The sequence below is a fragment of the Musa acuminata genome, chromosome BXJ3-8 (assembly GCF_036884655.1).
Source record: "Musa acuminata AAA Group cultivar baxijiao chromosome BXJ3-8, Cavendish_Baxijiao_AAA, whole genome shotgun sequence".
NCBI lineage: Eukaryota > Viridiplantae > Streptophyta > Magnoliopsida > Zingiberales > Musaceae > Musa > Musa acuminata.
The window spans coordinates 43,225,337-43,243,599 of record NC_088356.1 but is presented as its reverse complement, the minus strand read 5'-3'; the positions used below and the strand labels follow the sequence as shown (position 1 = coordinate 43,243,599).

General features: G+C 37.8%; 2 protein-coding genes across 2 annotated transcripts; both read right to left on the bottom strand.

Annotated features, from left to right (window-relative positions):
- Positions 1–7,605: 7,605 nt before the first annotated feature.
- Positions 7,606–8,987, bottom strand: LOC103995483 (transcription factor MYB1-like). The gene is made up of 3 exons (XM_009416078.3): positions 8,746–8,987; positions 8,540–8,669; positions 7,606–8,451 (listed from the first exon to the last, which is right to left on the bottom strand). Exons 1-3 carry the CDS (start codon positions 8,876–8,878, stop codon positions 7,842–7,844), a joined length of 873 nt encoding a protein of 290 aa, XP_009414353.2. The 5' UTR covers positions 8,879–8,987; the 3' UTR covers positions 7,606–7,841.
- Positions 8,988–13,902: 4,915 nt separating this feature from the next.
- Positions 13,903–16,481, bottom strand: LOC135646032 (cytokinin dehydrogenase 11-like). The gene is made up of 4 exons (XM_065165100.1): positions 15,736–16,481; positions 15,362–15,637; positions 14,725–14,987; positions 13,903–14,530 (listed from the first exon to the last, which is right to left on the bottom strand). The coding sequence occupies exons 1-4, from the start codon at positions 16,444–16,446 to the stop codon at positions 14,203–14,205; spliced, it is 1,578 nt and encodes a 525-aa protein (XP_065021172.1). The 5' UTR covers positions 16,447–16,481; the 3' UTR covers positions 13,903–14,202.
- Positions 16,482–18,263: the final 1,782 nt, after the last annotated feature.

Genomic DNA, 18,263 nt, shown 5'->3' with positions numbered 1-18,263 from the left:
AGAGAATGGGTCGTATAAGCTATACATCTATGAAGCTTTACACGAGCAGTGAAAGATATATATTGACAGGAAACAAGTGGCCGAATGTGCTTTGAGAAAAGAAATAAAAAGAGGGTAGAGATTGAATTTGACCCCAAGTTTGCCGATTAAATTTTTCTTAAAGGACTTCCAAGAATGTAATAAGGGAAAGTGACACGTAGGTGATCAATTGACACATCACCCTGTGGACCTCATACCTACTCAGCCTTGAGTAGGATGCTCGTCAAGTGAGATCAATCGACACATCATCCTATTCGACGATTTGATGTATATCTTTACGGATGAATAATGATAGATAATTTTATAGATTAATTCTCTACCTCAGTTTGATAGTGACTAATTCACTAAAAAAGATATATTGGATGCTAGGATTGATAAGTATTTTGGGATTTCAAGAGCTTATATTTTAATGAGATAAGGAATCCTAATAAAAAAAATAGTTCTCGTGAATAAAGAAAACCCGATCATTAGTTTGGTTTTTTTATAAATACCTCCTGAATTTTGATGGGAGAGAAAAAATTATGGGAATTACTTTTGATGCTCATGTGTTTCTCTCTATAATGTCTGATCTCTAGGATTTTTAGAGAATATGAGTGAAAATATATAAATTCTTTCATATTTATATAAGAGGATGTGAAAAAAAATTATGCTTAAATAAAGATATCTCAAAGGTCTTATAATTAATCTCACATATGAAACAATTTGATCTTCTGCATGATATAGGTGAGGATTTGCTCAACCACATTAAAATTTTATATTGATCTCTTTGTGTTTTCTTTTAGTTTTGAAATTTTTTTCTCCACATAGGTATATCCCTAAATGAGCCTAATAATATATATATATATATATATATATATATATATTTTCGGAATCTTTCGATTTACTAAATTAAGTATCGAAAGAGTCTTTGATACAACCCGAATGTAATTTTTATAGGATCACATGTCGAGATCTTCAGTTTTTTTTTACACTAAAGTTGTGGCAAGTTTAGATAGTAGACTCAAATTAGATCTACATATCGAAAACCAAAATCTAGAGTAACAATAGGTGATTTAAGGCTTTCAATACGTGTGAAAGGCATAATGATGTAGATAAATTAGCTTGGGAAGCAAATAGACATCAAGAAAATAGAGATGAGAGTCACTCAAGAACATTAGAAGCTACCGAAGCATTACAAGTGTGTTAGTTTTCAGCACATCACACCACCGTGAGTGCCATTGGCCACTGTTGTCATTCAATGCCGGCCTATGTCTTACGTTCATGACCTAAAGAGAAATAGAGAAAGAGGCACATTCTCTTCACGTATTTTTTATTTACATTTCGTATCTTAAGTTAGGCATGTAGTTATGAAACATTTTTCATATGTTATTTATGACATTCTATTTCTGAAATATGACTTGTGTTGAAGTTTTCATGTCTAGAATCGATTTGAACAATTTTTGACTAATTAAAAGAATGATTTATTTTTTTTTATCGGATCTTCTTTGTAGGAACAATGGAAGATCAATTACGATGTTATCGAGGATGTATACATTCTTATTAAGAGTATATTCATGTGCGCGATGAATATTGAAGGACGAAAAATAATATCATATTTGTATGATTTAAAAGAGCTGAATGATATATATAAGATTTAATCCATAATTTATTATTTTTGAGTTGATTTGCTATTTGATACAATATAGGATAATTCTGAACAGTTTGACTTAGATTCATCAGCATTAAAAAGAATTAATGGCTAATTCAAATAAATAAATATTCTTGCATGAATATGATAATCCTGATTAACTCATCATTGTTCGATCTAAAAAATTCGGCAATTGTTTTAAAATTAAATAAAAAGTTTCAAATAAATCAGAATTCTTTCTTGTTTCGGAATCATAGGGACTGAGTATATTAAAGATTTATTTTGAGTTTTTGGTTTCAAGGATTAGATCAGCCATGGTTTATAAGAGTCATTAACTCACCTCGTCAGGGCCTTACTAGTATATAAAATAGAAGATATAATAAATATATAGCAATACATAAACAAATTTCCAACATTCATAGAGGTCATGATCATAAATTATCGGGTAAAAGAAAAAAAAATAAAACTTAGTTCTCAATTCAGTAAATAAATTAGATGTAATTCTCGATTAATTCATATGCTCTTTGTGACTGAAATCAGAATAATGTCAAGATAATTCATATATTTATCTATACCCTTTTTTTTATCTATTTGATATATTTTTATATGTTTGCTCTGTGTTATATTATACACTTTAGTTTTCATATTTATGTGCTACCTTTAGTAAAAATTTTATATCATTTGATGATTATTCTCTTCTTTTTAAGCTAAATGTATATTATCTATAGTAGGAAGGTATAGTCAAAATTGATTCTACTATTTTCCGGCATGAGAATGAAATTATTGTATCCAAAACATTTCTATTCCCTCCAGGAATAGTCTCTCTGAAATCTTATTTCAAGCATTATGCTTGAAATCTAATTGCCAAAGATAGTTTATCTAAATCAGTAACTATAGAATCCGGTGGATCCAATTAGGTGATAGTAACTCAGAGTTCTATTCCGACTTGATCAAATCCAAAAGAACAAGAAGAAATAAGATGCAATTATGGATATGTGGGAAAAATAGTTTCCGAGTGATATGGAGGAGTAATCGTGTATGCTTCGCGAAGAAGTTTGGTCTAAAGTTCTACATTTATATTTATTCGATTGATACATCAACTGAGATCCGATCTCATGAGGTTGGCTATGTGGATGATGGTAACTTAGCTCTACTAGGTTAACAACTTAGTGTCGATGACAAAGCTAGCTCGATAAAGTTGTTATCCTCGTAATCATAGTTTTGATGGTTTAATGCATGATCTTACGACTTATTAATAATCGAATGATACGTATAATTATTCATGATATTTACCATAGTCTCAACGTAACAATCGACCTTCCTTGTCTAACTTGGATACTTAATGTAATCCTCAAAATCTCATATTGACTTAAGAATTCAAAAAAATAATTTTAAATATATTCGTTTGATTCGTCTCAAATACCTTATACTCAAAATGTAAATCTTGATTTAACTTTAAATTTTAAAGAAAAATGTGGCATTACTGATGGGAAGATATTGCTGATAGCAGTGAAATCAGGTTGATTTGAAATGACTGAGTCAGCAGTAATTTCAGACTTTTGAGTTGAGGACTACATTTGAATGAAATGACTAATAACAAGAAAGAACCCAAATATATATTAATGAGAGTGACTCAATCAATGATACTATTGCTGACAACCACAATGCTTAGGTCATTAGTACGAAGATGACAATGATGTCAATAATGATCAATCTAACTAAATAAAGTCTCTTACAAAAATATTGCAGACTACTTTTGTAGGTTCTTCAAAAACCTATACAGATAGTACTGAAAGAAAGATGCTTCTCCAAGAAATTAATTTGTACCCTCAAATAGTAGATATGCTTTTCGTTGTCTTCAATTTTAACATCAAGTTTATCTTAACTTACGACAAACACCTCTTACTTACCGTGAAATAAAGAAAAGACAATTAATTCATAAGGATGCTAATGTTGTTTGTATCAGGCAATCAGCTCTTGAAATAAAGAACACCATCCGAATTATTATTATTATTATTATTATTATTATTATTATTATTATTATTATTATTATTATTATTATTATTATTATTATTATTATTATACCTCTATCATCACCCAAGGATTCAATAAAATGATAACAATTAATTCAGATAATGACTTAAGGAAGGAAGAAAATGATCTAATTATGCATACCATCAGCCATTCTTGAGAATAGATTTTGATGTAGCAGTAAGATGCTGAGATTAGGTTTCGAATCATGGAAAGAAGCTTGTTATATTTTACATTATAAGATTGAATACATTGAGTATCTCGTATCTCTAAATTCATCTTGAAGGAAGATATTGCTAAAAACGAAATTATTGTAATTTATTAAGCTATTATTGAAGAAATCACTTGACCTATAATAATTCAATCACACGTTGAGCTAATTGTCAACGCATCAAAGAAAATACAAAACCACCTATTATATATATATATATATATAAATATAATAGTAATAATAATAATAAACAATGCGTTAGTTATAATGAGAAGTTTAAAATAATATATTATTTATTTTATAAAAAATAAAATAATTTAGTTGATAAAAACTGTGACTCAGTTTTCATCATTTATCATTGGTAAAAAAATAATGAACGAATAATTGTAATAAATTTAGGATGAATAATGATAAATTTGAAAAGCAGGTTGAAGTCAAAGACGGCCGTCGCTCACTAATCTCTTTCTTTTGCTCTTTCTCTGATCAACCCAATATGATTATTAGACTTCTCGTCCTTGTTTCTCTTTCTTCGCCGGCCGCTCCAACATCTTCGCCATGCAAACTTCTCTTTTCCTTCTTGGAGAGGCCATTGATTGATTTGCGTGAGGAGTCGCAGGGATGACAAGTGTCCCATCCGAAGCAGATCCTGCAGCAAAACGAAAAGAAAAAGTAGAAACACATGCTCTGAAACGAGCCACAACTTGTGGGGTCAGCGTGTTGACTAATTGCATCACTCTCACTTTTCTTTCCTGTCCTCCTTAGCTGTCTTACTACCTGCACTGTTCTTTCTCTCGTCAACATTATTGGCAGCATCTTTAACCTTTTCCATCATCTGTGTCTTTAATTTCCCAAACACCGTGGAATTATTGGGTCTGAGAAAAAGTTTTGTCGAGAAACTGCATCACCAGTGTCAGTATCACTCATGCTGCTGATTCCCTTTTTTCTTTAGACGTGGCCGAGTGCCATGCATTCTCATGTTTTTGCTGCCTGTTCATCTTCTTCTTCTACGGTTCTGCGAGGGTGACCTTTTAACGGAGAACCAGCAGACCCTATCATGCATGAAATTAGCTGCAGGAAACGAATCACGTTTCAGAATTTAAATGAGAAAAAGTAGAGATTCTTGGTTCATAGAAAAGAACTCTATGAATGAATCTTAGATGTGTAATTACATAACCTTTCTTCCACCATTATAATCTTACAGCTCTGACCTTTTGAGTTACTTTCCTTTTGATTCTGAACTCTCTCTCTCTCTGCCAAATATTATTATTATTATTATTATTATTATTATTATTATTTCTCAATGTTCTTATACATTCTAATGATATAGTTGATCGAATATGAATTGTTTTTCTAGATGTTTCATTTATTTCAATACATGATTTAATTTTATGGCTGTTAAAGAGCCATTAATTAGTCAATTATATTTTATGGCTCTCGATTTTTCATTTTCTGAACATTTCAGAATTTACATCTCATTTTGATGAAAATGTTTTTTTATTTGTGTTTGAACACTTTAAAATGTATAATAATTTTTTTACCAAAATATCAAATTATTAGTAATTATTTTAAATTATAATTAATAAATAATGAGGGAAATATTCGTTCAAAATAAAGCTGATAACAAAAATTTTAATTAATACAAGTGACAATTAAAAACAAAATTACAGTTCAATGGTGGCCAAATTAGTGGTTATTTTCCACTACATGTTTTTATTTCTAGTCGCATTCTTTCTGTATTTTTCATTATCCTTCACATCGAAGAAAACAATTATTCGTTGAACTTTTTTTTATGATGGCAAATTACATGATGGAATTGATGTTTCATCTTTCTTATTTTAAATAGAAAATTTCTTGATATCATTCCTTTTCAATTCGAGTTAGCACATTTTTGTGAGGACACGCTGTTCCAAGGACACATGTTAGCCTCTAAAAGTGACACATTGTCTCTACTTTTGTCTCCACGCATGGAAAAGTGGTGGGCTACGTTTTTGCCGGAAAAATGAGAAATAAATGAACCAAAATGAGTTTTATTCTTTAATCATATGAATTCAAGTCTTATATGTTTCTTCACTGGTGAAACAAAATCAAGCCATCGAAATTATTTCATGGGGTTGGAAGAGTTTAGGAGTGAATAAATATAAACGAACTTCTATTATCCTAAAGCTAATTTCTCAAAACGATCAAGTAATAAGAAAACAAGTAAATAGCTGAGTTTTTTTTTTCTCTCTTTAATTTAATTTTTCAGTGTCATTATTATGTATCATAATATCTTCTTTATAGATAATTTCTATCATCTAGTTAATATTAATATTATTTTTGACAAAAAAATCTACTGAAAGATTTTGGATGTTTAACTCACGATAATTATGAGATTCACCGTACATCTGTGTAAATTATAAGCTGATGATCTTACGATATATTATCAAAATCTTTTAATTGACACGTAAACATATTTCAGAAATATGTTAGATTGTCCTCAAAAAACATGCAAAGTGCCACGTGGTCGTGGACGTAGAATTAATGGTGCTCTCGTGTGCCCTGTTGGCAGCTCACGTGCAACATATCACGGCCCTCGTTTTTGCTGATCACATCATTGATCGTTAAGACTGACAACCCAAAGAGAAAGAGAAAGGAAACATTATTGTGATCTCATTTTCCTGTGCTCCTTTTGTGCATTATTTTTTGCATGATTGGAATCAGCAAACCTTTGGGGCTTGTGTCACTTATCGAAAAGTCAAGTTAGGCATTCGAAAGAGTTGAGCCTCTTGAAATCGAACGATGTCGAAGTTAACACAAGTTCGAGTAAGTGAACGTTTGTAGAATTCATGTCATCGCCCGTCTATTTCTCTCTATGAGAAGTTAAACCTATATCAATTATGTAAAATGGATGTCTTAATTAAAGAGGGTTTTGTGTGTTATGGTTGAGGGTTCTTGGCTTGATTTATATTATTAAAAATATTTATATGTGTGAGATGAAGAAAAATAAAATAAAAAATAATCTTATGTTCTTAAATAAAATAAAATTTAATATATGTTAACCTTGGTCAAGTTAGACTCAAACTCATCATCATTATTTGACTTCTAATATCATATCAAAGTTATGAATCGATTGAATAAAATAAAAAATAATTGAGACAATGTGAAGTCGCATCTCCTCGGTGATAGACAAATATAGATGAGTGGATCGATTTGTTATCTAAAAAAAAAAAAGTTTCACCCACATGGTAGAAGCCCTCCAACATTGAATCAATGGATAGATATCAATAAGTAGATTATTTTGTCGACTCAAAAAAAAATGTTTAACCCACATCGAACATCGATACTATATAATCTTGATATAATTAGTCGCTAAGATATTCATTATGAATCGGTATCCTATAGGTCAAGATGTTATAAATAATTTGAGAAGTTGAATAAAATTTTTTTTATTTTAAATATTGGGTTAATATGACTTTGTAACACTAAAATAATTACATTTATATGTGTTTTTTTTTTATAATAAAAATTGATGCACGGAAAAGATGTGGCTAAACCATCAACCGATTGCCACTGATACATTCTCTAGAAACGATCACCTACAAGACGCCAAACCGAGCACCCAAGTTAGAATCAGAGTTCTAAGATCCTGAAATCGAATAAAATATTTATTTCTACCTTAAATTTTCTTTTTTGTTTTACATCTTGGTCTGATATTACTCTGCTACTACATTTATATGTGACGATGCTTCCTTCACAATAGAAGTTGACTACACTTGCATCTAGAAATTGTGTCCGAATCATGAAAAAGACAACGACTTTATTACTCTTTCTTTCTCTCTCTCTCTCTCTCTCTCTCTCTCTAGGTAGAACTTCTTGAGGGTGGTGAGTATTATTACATGAACGGAAGCAAGCGTGGCTACGTGCATCAGATGTAGGCCGGAAAACCCAGAGGGTTCAGCTCCGTGAAACCATGTGCCTGGCACCACCGTTTGCTTTCCCGTTCTCTACCGAATCTATCAGCGAAGCTAATGTACCAATCTCAGCGGCTACTTGCAGTTCTGGGCGATCGGTACTTCCTCTGAAATCTTGGTGCACGGCGTCGCAGAACCAAAGCAAGTCGTCGCCAACAATTCCGTTCATGTTGCCGCCGTCTTGTACATCGTCCATCCTAAGCTGTAAGAAACAGTCGTCCTGAAAGCTGGGCACCAGTTCTTCCATGTTGAAGTCCTCGAAGAACCAGCCGGAGGGGTCGGCGTCTCGAGGGACCGACGAAGATGGGCTCCCATTGTTGGTAGGTTTGGAGCCGTGGTGGGTCGGTGGGTCATCCGGCGGTGACGGGAGATAGACCTTGGTGCACCTCACGGCCTTGGTACGAATCACAGCACTGGCCTCGCCCGCTGCCTTCACCTCCTCCGGTGACTCCTCTTTCCTGGCCTCCTTCCCTTTGACCGGTCTCCTGATGCAAGTCCGGGGGGGCGTCATTTTCTTGCTTAGGTTTGTGTTCCAGTAGTTCTTGATTTCATTGTCCGTTCTCCCCGGCAATCTGCCCGCAATGAGCGACCATCTACACGAAGAGAACAACAGGACCACGAAATTGTAGCTTCCTGCAACCGAGGTTTCGGACGTTCACGGAATGTTCAGGGAACACTTACCTATTCCCGAGGAGCCTATGAAGCTTGATGATGAGACTCTCTTCGTCCTCCGTGATGTTACCTCTCTTGATATCTGGCCTCAGGTAGTTCAGCCACCGCAGTCGGCAGCTCTTACCACACCGCTTCAACCCTACAACCCATTTCTCTCTCAGGAACACAGATCAAGACATGGAATGAATCGACATCTAAAGCTTGGCTACACTTACCTGCCCTCTTTGGGAGGTCTCTCCATTTACCTTCGCCATGAGTCTTAATGTAGTCAGACAGGATCTTGTCTTCACAAGCAGACCACGCTCCTCGGTTGAGTCCCTCCTTGGAGCAACAAGGCCTCCTCCCCATTTCTCTCTCCCTCGTTGCCTATCACATTCAAGTAGCAATGGCAGTGATATGGTACCAGGTTTCCTAGACCACGAAGACCATCTTTAAGCGCCTGCTCGATGCATCTTACATGGTGACTCTCGCCTCACGGTACCACCGCATCATATATATATATATATATATATATATATATATATACATGGGCTTATGTATGCATCGGTAAAATCATAATCTATGGATAGTACGCATGTAAAATGCTGTCCACGAGGGAACAGTTCACCTCAAGCGTGCAAACCAAAAGCCACTAATTATAGCTAATGAAGCAGCTACGAGACGATGATTAGGAAAGAACTATACATGCCTTTGTCATTTTACGGTTCCGCCTCCAAACTAATGATGGTTGAATGGAAGATGGACGACCGCTGTCCCTCAGATTCATCCTCACGTTGACATGTGAATGCATGCCTGCATGCATGCATGGCTCGTAATCCGTGTGAAGCAGTGTATGATGGCATGGGAAAACTCAAGAAGCCATATTTATTATTATTATTATTATTAGGTTGCTGGTCCCAAAACTTGCTTTCCACGATAGTATGTGGCAGAATCGATCATTATGTTAGTTCGGGCCCAGAAATCAGAGGAAAAAGTCATGCAAGGAAACTTGATCTCCAACTTACCAATCCTGCACTAATATTATTGCCACATAAATCATAAGTAAGTGAACTCTTTCTAACCCTAATCGATTAATCAAATTGATATCAATGTATTGTCGAGCCATATTACTTTTAACATTATGGGAATTTTTTTTTTTTTTGCTAGAAGATGTAAGTCGATGACACTATTTAAACTCACTTCAGAATGAGGAATAGATGGGGAATAATATTCTTTTCCTCTTTTGATTGAAGAAACATTATTTATGAGAATCTCATAAATTGGAATTAATGGCTTGGTTTCTTTCAAGAAAACGATGCAGTGCAAGCAAGCTATGTGAATCGAGGGACCGGGCATGTAATAAAGGACTCTGTGCTCGGATCATGTTCTCTCTACCTTCTTTCTCAAGACTTTGGATCGACATAGTTGTGCCCGACAGTTCCAAAACATATCATCAACGAAATTTACTGCGAATGGTCGAAGAGGAATCGATTAGACTTGCACACCAAATAACAGCAGAGATGCTACGCGAATGCTGTGTCATGAGGCAATAAAACGTGATCTAGGGTTTCCGTGCACATCGGCAAAGTCCTAAGCTCAATTAAGCAGCCATTAAAGCAGCATCCCGGCATCTTGCACCAACCATTCAAACAGCTCGTGTTGCCTCAGCAACCCTTCCAAGTCTTCCTTGTGGCTCACACGCCATATTACTTGTTAGGTCATGTGCACCTCGGTAATGCAGCATTCACCAAGGACAAGCTAATTGTAAGGAATATTAGGAGTTAAATAGCTGGCTAAGCCCTCGTTACTGTCGATAACGACAACCCAAGTATGTACCTTAGATTCACAAAGCTACAGATTTGGGATTCCATTCGGGATGGAGATCTTTTACAGCAGTTCATACTGCCTGAAGCCACTACAAGCTTAAAAGATCATCACTTGATTAAGTCTCTCTCCTATCAGGAGATATGGTGACCATGGCTTAAAATCATTCCGAAATATTCCTCTTAATGCTATAAGAAAAAGTCCAGACTGATCATGTTCATATATATATATATATATATATATATATATATATATATATATATATATATATATATATATATATATATATATATATATATATATATATATATATATATATATATATATATATATATATATATATATATATATATATATATATATATATATTCTTTTTTATCTTATGGTAGTAAAGGCTCTTAAGGTTTTTTTTTTTTCTAGTAGATTAAGTGAGAAGCTAAGAGAAAAAATCTTTAAGATTTATGTGAAAGGTTAAAGAAGTTGGATTTGGATTTAGGTTAGCTTAAGAAAGAATTTTATTCTTTATATTTTGTTGCGTAGAAAAATTATTGTGACATCGACGACTTTTTTTATATTTAATCTTTATTGTTGATATATAGATTTTGTTTTTCTTTTTGCATCAAGGTATTCTCTGAGTGTAGTGTCTTTGGGTCATTGTCTTTGGGTCATTGCTCCCTCGACTTGTTCTTTTACCTCAAGTAAATTAATTTGTGAGAAGTGTATGCAGGTCAATCTTGTTGTTTTCCCAAATTCCATTTGTTGTAAACAACTTTAAGCCATGGCCTCGGGGCCGACGTGGCTTGGTTCGGATCCGGATGATGGGGGATCTCCCTTGGACGTTCCTCGAGACTGCTAAGGTGGCCGATTGCGGTGTCTCGATCGAGACGAGGTCGCTATTCCCTTCGGGAGAGGACTCCTCGCCTACGTGTTTAGTGGACGACCTCCGCCTTCGCACCTGCACAAAGGTCGGGTCAGGGAGCTCGGCCCGACCCCTCCGACAATCAAGTTAGTAGATAGTTGCAAGGGATTTCTTTATCTATATTGTGTCTTCTTATGGGCCTTTCATCTCTCCTCCTCCTCCTCCTTTTTTTCTCGGAACGCGAGGGTTTTTATAGTGAGAATTACCGTTGCCTAATGTGCCTGCCCGCAGGGACCAGGATCGTACTTCTGGTAGCGTCTAACATCGCCGTTGGCATGGCCTGAGGGATCAAGCCTGAGCATAGTATTAATGTGCCTTGGTAGGTATTCCGGTTCGCGTTGACTAGGTGCTGTCAGGTCAACAGAGACGTGAGGCGTTATGTGGGACAGTTGATGTCACGCGAATCTTATCGTAATTATTACCCTCATCAGTTCGGTCATTCATTTCATAATGATTCTAAAGTACCAAACCTTTGTGCAAATGTTTCATCTTTTCGTGGGAGGCATAGCATCCACAGGATTTGTATATGACATCTCTATGAGGAACAATTGGGTGAGCTCCCTTTGTTTCTCTTTTATTATGCATCTATAAAAACAATCACTTGTGATATATCACAGCGCGCGTGCACACACACACACATATATATATATATATATATATATATATATATATATATATATATATATATATATATATATATATATATATATATATATATATATATATATATATATATATAAAGAGTTTTTCGATGATTTTCGATGATCTCCCATTCGACTTAACTCAGAAGATTCTCTCTCTCTCTCTCTCTCTCTCTCTCTCTCTCTCTCTCTCTCGAGAGAGAGAGAGAGAGAGAGAGAGAGCAGGAGTTCCATGAGCTCTTGAAATGAGAAAATAAGAGTTTTTCCCCTATTATTTTACAAGGAGATATTTCTTTATGAAATTGAGAGATGAACGATGTGTTGTTGAGAAGATCCTTTGGGACTGTATCATGATAAGAAATATCTGTTGTGTCAAAAAGGATCATTGGATAATTATACAAGTATGGACCTTGGATCGATCATTACATCTTTTCAGCTTTACACAACATTTTTCCTTCCATCGATGGATAATGGAAATGATGAGACACGTTGCTTTGATCTAATAATGCTTTAGCTGCAATCTCAAGGTCTCTTAGACATATGATGAGAAACTCGAATAGAAATATGTAACAAAACATATGCAGATTATCATTAATACTTTTAAATTCTCATCTGATAAACTTATCATCGATAACAACATACACAACACAGGAATCACGAGATTTCATCTAAATTAGATGAAATCTTGTCTTGATGTACAAAGAACAAACCAAAGAAGTCTTGATGGGCATACGGAATATATTATTACATTGGCAAGAAATAAAATGGCAAAGAACAAAAAGAGAGAAAGTATAACGAGGAAGATGACCGAGGAGCGGAAACCTCGCGCTGGCTTCCAACTTGCTTCATTAAGTTTCGCCAACGATGAGCCCAAAGGAGCGACGGCGGCGAAGCCGGAGCATGCATCAACAGTCTTTAAAGAGAGCATTAATGCTGGCGATAAGCTGATCCAGGATCATAGCGGCTCCAGCGAGGAGCAATGATACCGAATCTTTTATGGGCATTAATGCCTGCTTCAGTGGTCGAGCCCGTTGAAGTCCCGCAGATTGGTCGAGCTTGCAATGAAGAGGCCATCGCTTCGAGGTTGCTGCAGTGCGTGGAAGAGTACGCCTGTGCGGGTTTCACAGACTGTTTGTGGCTCGATCATGCATCTGTTCTCTCCCCATTGGATCATATAGGATTTCGTTCTCTCTCATGGAAGTATGCATCCGAGGAAATTTCCTTGCAACTTAAGATTGAGGGTGGGTTCCGGTCATCTAAATTGAGTCCGCAATGACATCGGACATGGTTTGTGTATTTACTTATCAATAGAACAACAATTTCCAACCTGGTAATCAAGTGCTTAAATTAATAATTTTCAAAATACGATCTTAATCGTCTTACATATCTTATCCATCGTCTCACTATGTCGAGGTTCCATTTAGTAACGTGAGAAGTGATGAGAAAATAAAAATATCAATTTTTATTCATAAAATTGAATTATTATCATTCTAATTCTTATTAGATATTTTAATCTTTAGAAATCTCATCCCCATCAATTCAATGACATGTTATATTCATCGGATCGATCAAATCTCATCCCCATCAATTCAATGACATGTTGTATTCATCCGATCAATGCTTAACTAAATCCTTACATCTAGTGATAACAACTTGACGATTATGGGATGATGACTCGACAACAACATGATAATTCAGTCGAAGTGACACTTGATGATATCGAGTATTAATATGAGTCGTTATCCAATAATTGTAACACTCGATGATCCTTAGCATTAATCATTTATTTACTGATATCGTGTAGCTTTATAAAAAAAATTTTAAAAGAAATTTTCTTTTTATATTTAAACTCAGGAGAAAATTTCAACCTTAACTACTTTTCGAATCGGCCAAATATTTCATTAATTTAAGTTTTTCGAGGGGCTTTTATCTCAGACTTTTAACATAATTTTGATAAATAATTTAATAATATAATATAAAATATTAAATATATATTAAATAATATAATATGAATAATGAATAATGAATAGAAAAAGTTCTTTACAGATACATATCAATCAGAAGTGGACTAACAGAAAAATGCCACCTGTACAATTCTTTTACTTTTTATCAAAGGGTTAAGAAAAAAAGAAAAAGAAAAAGCAAATCATTATCCAATGACAACCACCAACCTAACTATCCCCACCACCGGTCTCAGCTGCCACTAACTATTTTCTTTTTTTATTCGTCTCTTTTCCAGCATTTATTTCCTTCCGTCTTCCCAACATCATCATGATCTGCCAGCCTCGGAGCCGTCACCACCGCCTCCATTAGGGAGCGGCGGCGGGAGGCTCGGCCCGGGCGAAGATCGTCTGCCCGGGAGCGAGGATCGCGATGGGATCGTATCGCCTTTTCCGCTCCACGAACCGCGCCCAGTCCCTCCCGAAGTGCCGGGCCCAATCGGCCTCGCTCTCGTAGCGGGGGATGTAGACCTTGAAATCGTAGCCCTTACTCCGGCAGCAACCGATGATTTCCCGGTTCTGCGCCACCGCTTCCTCCAACGCGGCGTCCCCCTCCCGCGGCGCGATGAACCGGAGCAGCGCCACCAGGTAGAACACCTCGCTCTCCGGCACGGCCACCGACATCCGCGGGTCCCACCTTCATCATCATCAAGAAGAAAACAAGCCATTCATTATAGACGCTAGCGTAGCTGTTTCGCTGGGCCACCCGCGAGGGGGGCGGCAGAAGTATGTTACTGCCCGGAAATCGCAACCGAGTCCTCGGTACTCCCCTCCCACCCAAATCTACTCAGACCCAGGGAAAAAGTAAAGAAAGGAAAGTAGTGCATTAACTTGCTCCGGAGCAACGGGTACACGAGCATGGGCCCGCCGACGCCCCTCCTGAGAATGCGCTTGAAGACGGTGCGGTCGAAGTCGGCGATGTCCGACGAGGAGACGAGGATGTTGAGCCACGGGTGCGGCGTGGCCCAAGTCCCGTTCGCCCGCGCCTCCTCCTCCGACCGCCCCACCCGCGACAGGAAGTCCACGTAGCTCACGTCCGCCGCGAACACCAGACCCCGCATGTACCGCAGCGGCCACAGCATCTCCTTCGCCCGCTGCCAAAAGCATATACAAAGATTAAAAAGGGGGGCAGAGTAATTCCGGACGGCGGCAAACAGTGCTACCCCACGGCCATCAACAGCTACAGCAGCCACCCCCTTTTTGTACGCAAAATATCGCCCGAGACCAGTCGGTGTGAGCCACTAGTCTTAATTACGAGAGATCGAAACGAGACACCACCCTAATTGACTTCCGGATGGGCATTAAGGCGAGCAGGTGCGGGTCAGGAGTTCCAACGGGAGAGAGATGCTGCTCGACGGGGACGAAGAGTTGTATAGGTGCGCGCTTTCGTTGTATTCGCGACGATGGCTCTGGAGAGATACGTGGTGTGTGTCCGTATGCACCTGGGAAGATGGGCGAGATTACCCACCTCGTCCACGCCCGCCGCCCCGCTGTGGTTGTGGTGGAGCGCTAGCTCGAGGCAGTAGAGGATGGGCTCCGACTCCGCCGGGATTTTCGCCGGGTCAAAGACCGAGCCGGGAAGGATCGGCACAGATCCCCACCCGTTCACCGGGTCGGAGACGTCGTTCACGAAGGCGAAACCCTCCACGTAGTCGAACGCTTCCGAGTCAGCCCGAGTCACTAGCCACTCAGCGTCGCCCGCGTACTCCTCGAATCCTTTGTAAACCACCCTTATCCACCTCACCTGCATCGAAATGACAATGGACGGTTCAGAAAGCATATCAAAAGAAAGGACGCACTGAACGAGGGATATAAGAGAGCAACGGATCGGCGGTCGCTCACCATTTTGGGGGCGGGGACGAGAGGGATTCGGGCGCGGGTGATGACGCCGAACTGGCCGAGCCCGCCGAGGGCCGCGAAGAAGAGATCAGAGCACAACGAGGGCGAGCAGACACGCCGCTCGCCATCGCCGGTGACTACCTCCAGCTCCGCCACGTTGGCCACCTGCGGGCCGTGCCGGAAGGCCTGGCCGCCGATCCCCCCGTTCGAGAGGGTCCCGCCGACGGTGAGCCCCAGGTAGTCCGTCCACGACGTCGGCGCCATCCCATGGTTCCGGACGCCCCACTCCAGGACCTCCTCCCACAGCGCCCCCGCGGGGACGTCTGCGGCAACGCCCCCGCACCGGACTAGCTCCATGGGGGGCCCGAGATCGCGCATGTCGAGCACGACGCCGCCCCTAGCCATGGCCTGGCCGCCGACAGAGTGGCCGTTGCCGCGGGCGGCGACGGTAAGTCGGGACGAGCGCCTAGCGACGCAGACGGCGCGGACAACGTCGTCTGTCGTGGACGGCCGGAGAAGGGTTGCAGGCGGAATGAAGACCATCCCGCCGAAGTCCCGCGCAGCGAGGGCGATGTCTCCGGCAGCGGCGGCGGCGGCGACATCGAGCGCGCCGATGTTCTCCTGGCCGGCGTCGCCGCCGTCGCTGGGCTCCGCATCGCCGTCAGACACGAGGCGCCGTTGCTGTTCGACGTAAGCTATCATCGTGGTAGGCATCGCAGCGTAATCCGCTCTTGCCTCGTCTTTATCGTGTTCCTCCAAAGATACTCTTGGCGGCGACGACGGAGTTCATATAGAGATAACGGCGACGTCAAGCACGACGTCACCAAAATTGGTAAATTAACTGATATTATTAATTTATTGTAGAAAAAGCAAGAGATAAGAAAGTGGTTATGGCGAAACCAGAATCCGAATACACTCACCATGGGTGGAGAGACGAGACTGGAGGGAAAAGAAGATTACAGGATCATTTGATGACATAGAAGGTGGATGGAAATTGAGGATGGGAATAATTGATTGTGGTAATCTGATTTTTATTTTATTTTATTTTATATCCAAAGTAAAATCATACGTCTTGTCACTACTGTTAATCTCGACCGTCAAATGATAAAATTGATCCGAATTAATATTTTACTTAAATCTGGTCACTTTTTGAAGCTGAGAAGGGATTCGATTTGGGATGAAATGTGATCCCCAAGGCTACCACAGGACCTTCACAAGGGAAGACGTCCACTCAGGGAGATATGAATCAATCTTGTGAAGTGATTTAAATGATGGCGAAGTTTTCTCATGTTCCAAAATGATTAGATTTTCTAATTTCATTCGGTTAATTTCTGTAAATTTTTCATTGGACGATGTTTGATAATGTTTATCCGATCTGCATGAAAAAGACCCAAGATTTGCATGCAGTGATGCTCGATAAAGAAACAAAATAAACAGCACATAATGTTGTACTTTCTTTTATTTTAAAAAATAATTAATAAAAATAATAAAGAAGATGATACAATCTCAAAAAATAATCAAATCTAACGATGACTCACTAGAAATTTTAATCATTCTAATACTATTTTTTTATTTTTTAGAAGTTCGATGTGAACGAGAACTTATTATCGTGCAAAAATAAGAAATTTCTATCTTCTTTTTGCACTAAAAAATAATATATATATAATGTAAAATAGTACAATCTTACAGATAATATAAATTTACAATTATGAAATATGAAATAGTTAAAAGTAAACTAAAGTTTAAACAATATGATGGAGAATATTACAGAGTTATACAAAAGTGAAAATGGTAACAAATAAAAAATTATAAGTACAAAAAATTTCATATTATTATTAATCTATATATATATATATTAACTGTTTTAATTAACCTTAATCTTGATTATAATTTCGATTTTAAAAGCATATGGACCATACATGATTTCAATTTAGATAGAACATAATTATGATTCTATTTAGATTCAAACAACGAAATAGGAAGAAGATTCCGTAATCCAAGCATGAACAATACAAATTAATGATTTTTATTCCTTCTTGACTCCAAGGAGATGAAAACAAAAGTCGATAGAGATGTAGGATTATTACAGGCAAAGAAGAACCATCTGAATCCTACTGCCTTTGAGAAGAATAAAAGGGTCATTTTGAAATTTAAACGCACACAAATCATGAGTCAAGCATTGTCCAAAGTTTTAATTACGGACCCACTATACTAATGATGCTGCATGCATTGATAAGGAGACTTCACTTAGTGGTGTGTCGAGTGTGGATTACCCAAGTTTCCTCCATAAGCATTGGTTAATTTGATTGGTATGTGGATCTACTGAGAAATCTTTCAATTAATATGATAACTTATTATTCTAAGAGATTTTGATGCAATATGCAAGATGAGTCTTTCGATGTTTAAGTTAATAAATAATTCAGAGGAATTGATGAATATTGAGTTTTTAAAATGACTAATTTAGATTAGAGAAAAGATAATATAAGATCATCTAATATGAAAATTAATATTATTATTTGTTGATAGTTGAG

Coding starts and splice junctions, on each gene's coding strand:
- LOC103995483 (XM_009416078.3), bottom strand. CDS start 8,878: ATGGGGAGGAGGCCTTGTTGCTCCAAGGAGGGACTCAACCGAGGAGCG. Junction 8,670..8,745: donor AGACCTCCCAAAGAGGGCAG/GTAAGTGTAGCC, acceptor AATGGGTTGTAG/GGTTGAAGCGGTGTGGTAAG. Junction 8,452..8,539: donor CATAGGCTCCTCGGGAATAG/GTAAGTGTTCCC, acceptor CTCTTCGTGTAG/ATGGTCGCTCATTGCGGGCA.
- LOC135646032 (XM_065165100.1), bottom strand. CDS start 16,446: ATGCCTACCACGATGATAGCTTACGTCGAACAGCAACGGCGCCTCGTG. Junction 15,638..15,735: donor TCGTCCCCGCCCCCAAAATG/GTGAGCGACCGC, acceptor ATTTCGATGCAG/GTGAGGTGGATAAGGGTGGT. Junction 14,988..15,361: donor GGGCGGCGGGCGTGGACGAG/GTGGGTAATCTC, acceptor TGCTTTTGGCAG/CGGGCGAAGGAGATGCTGTG.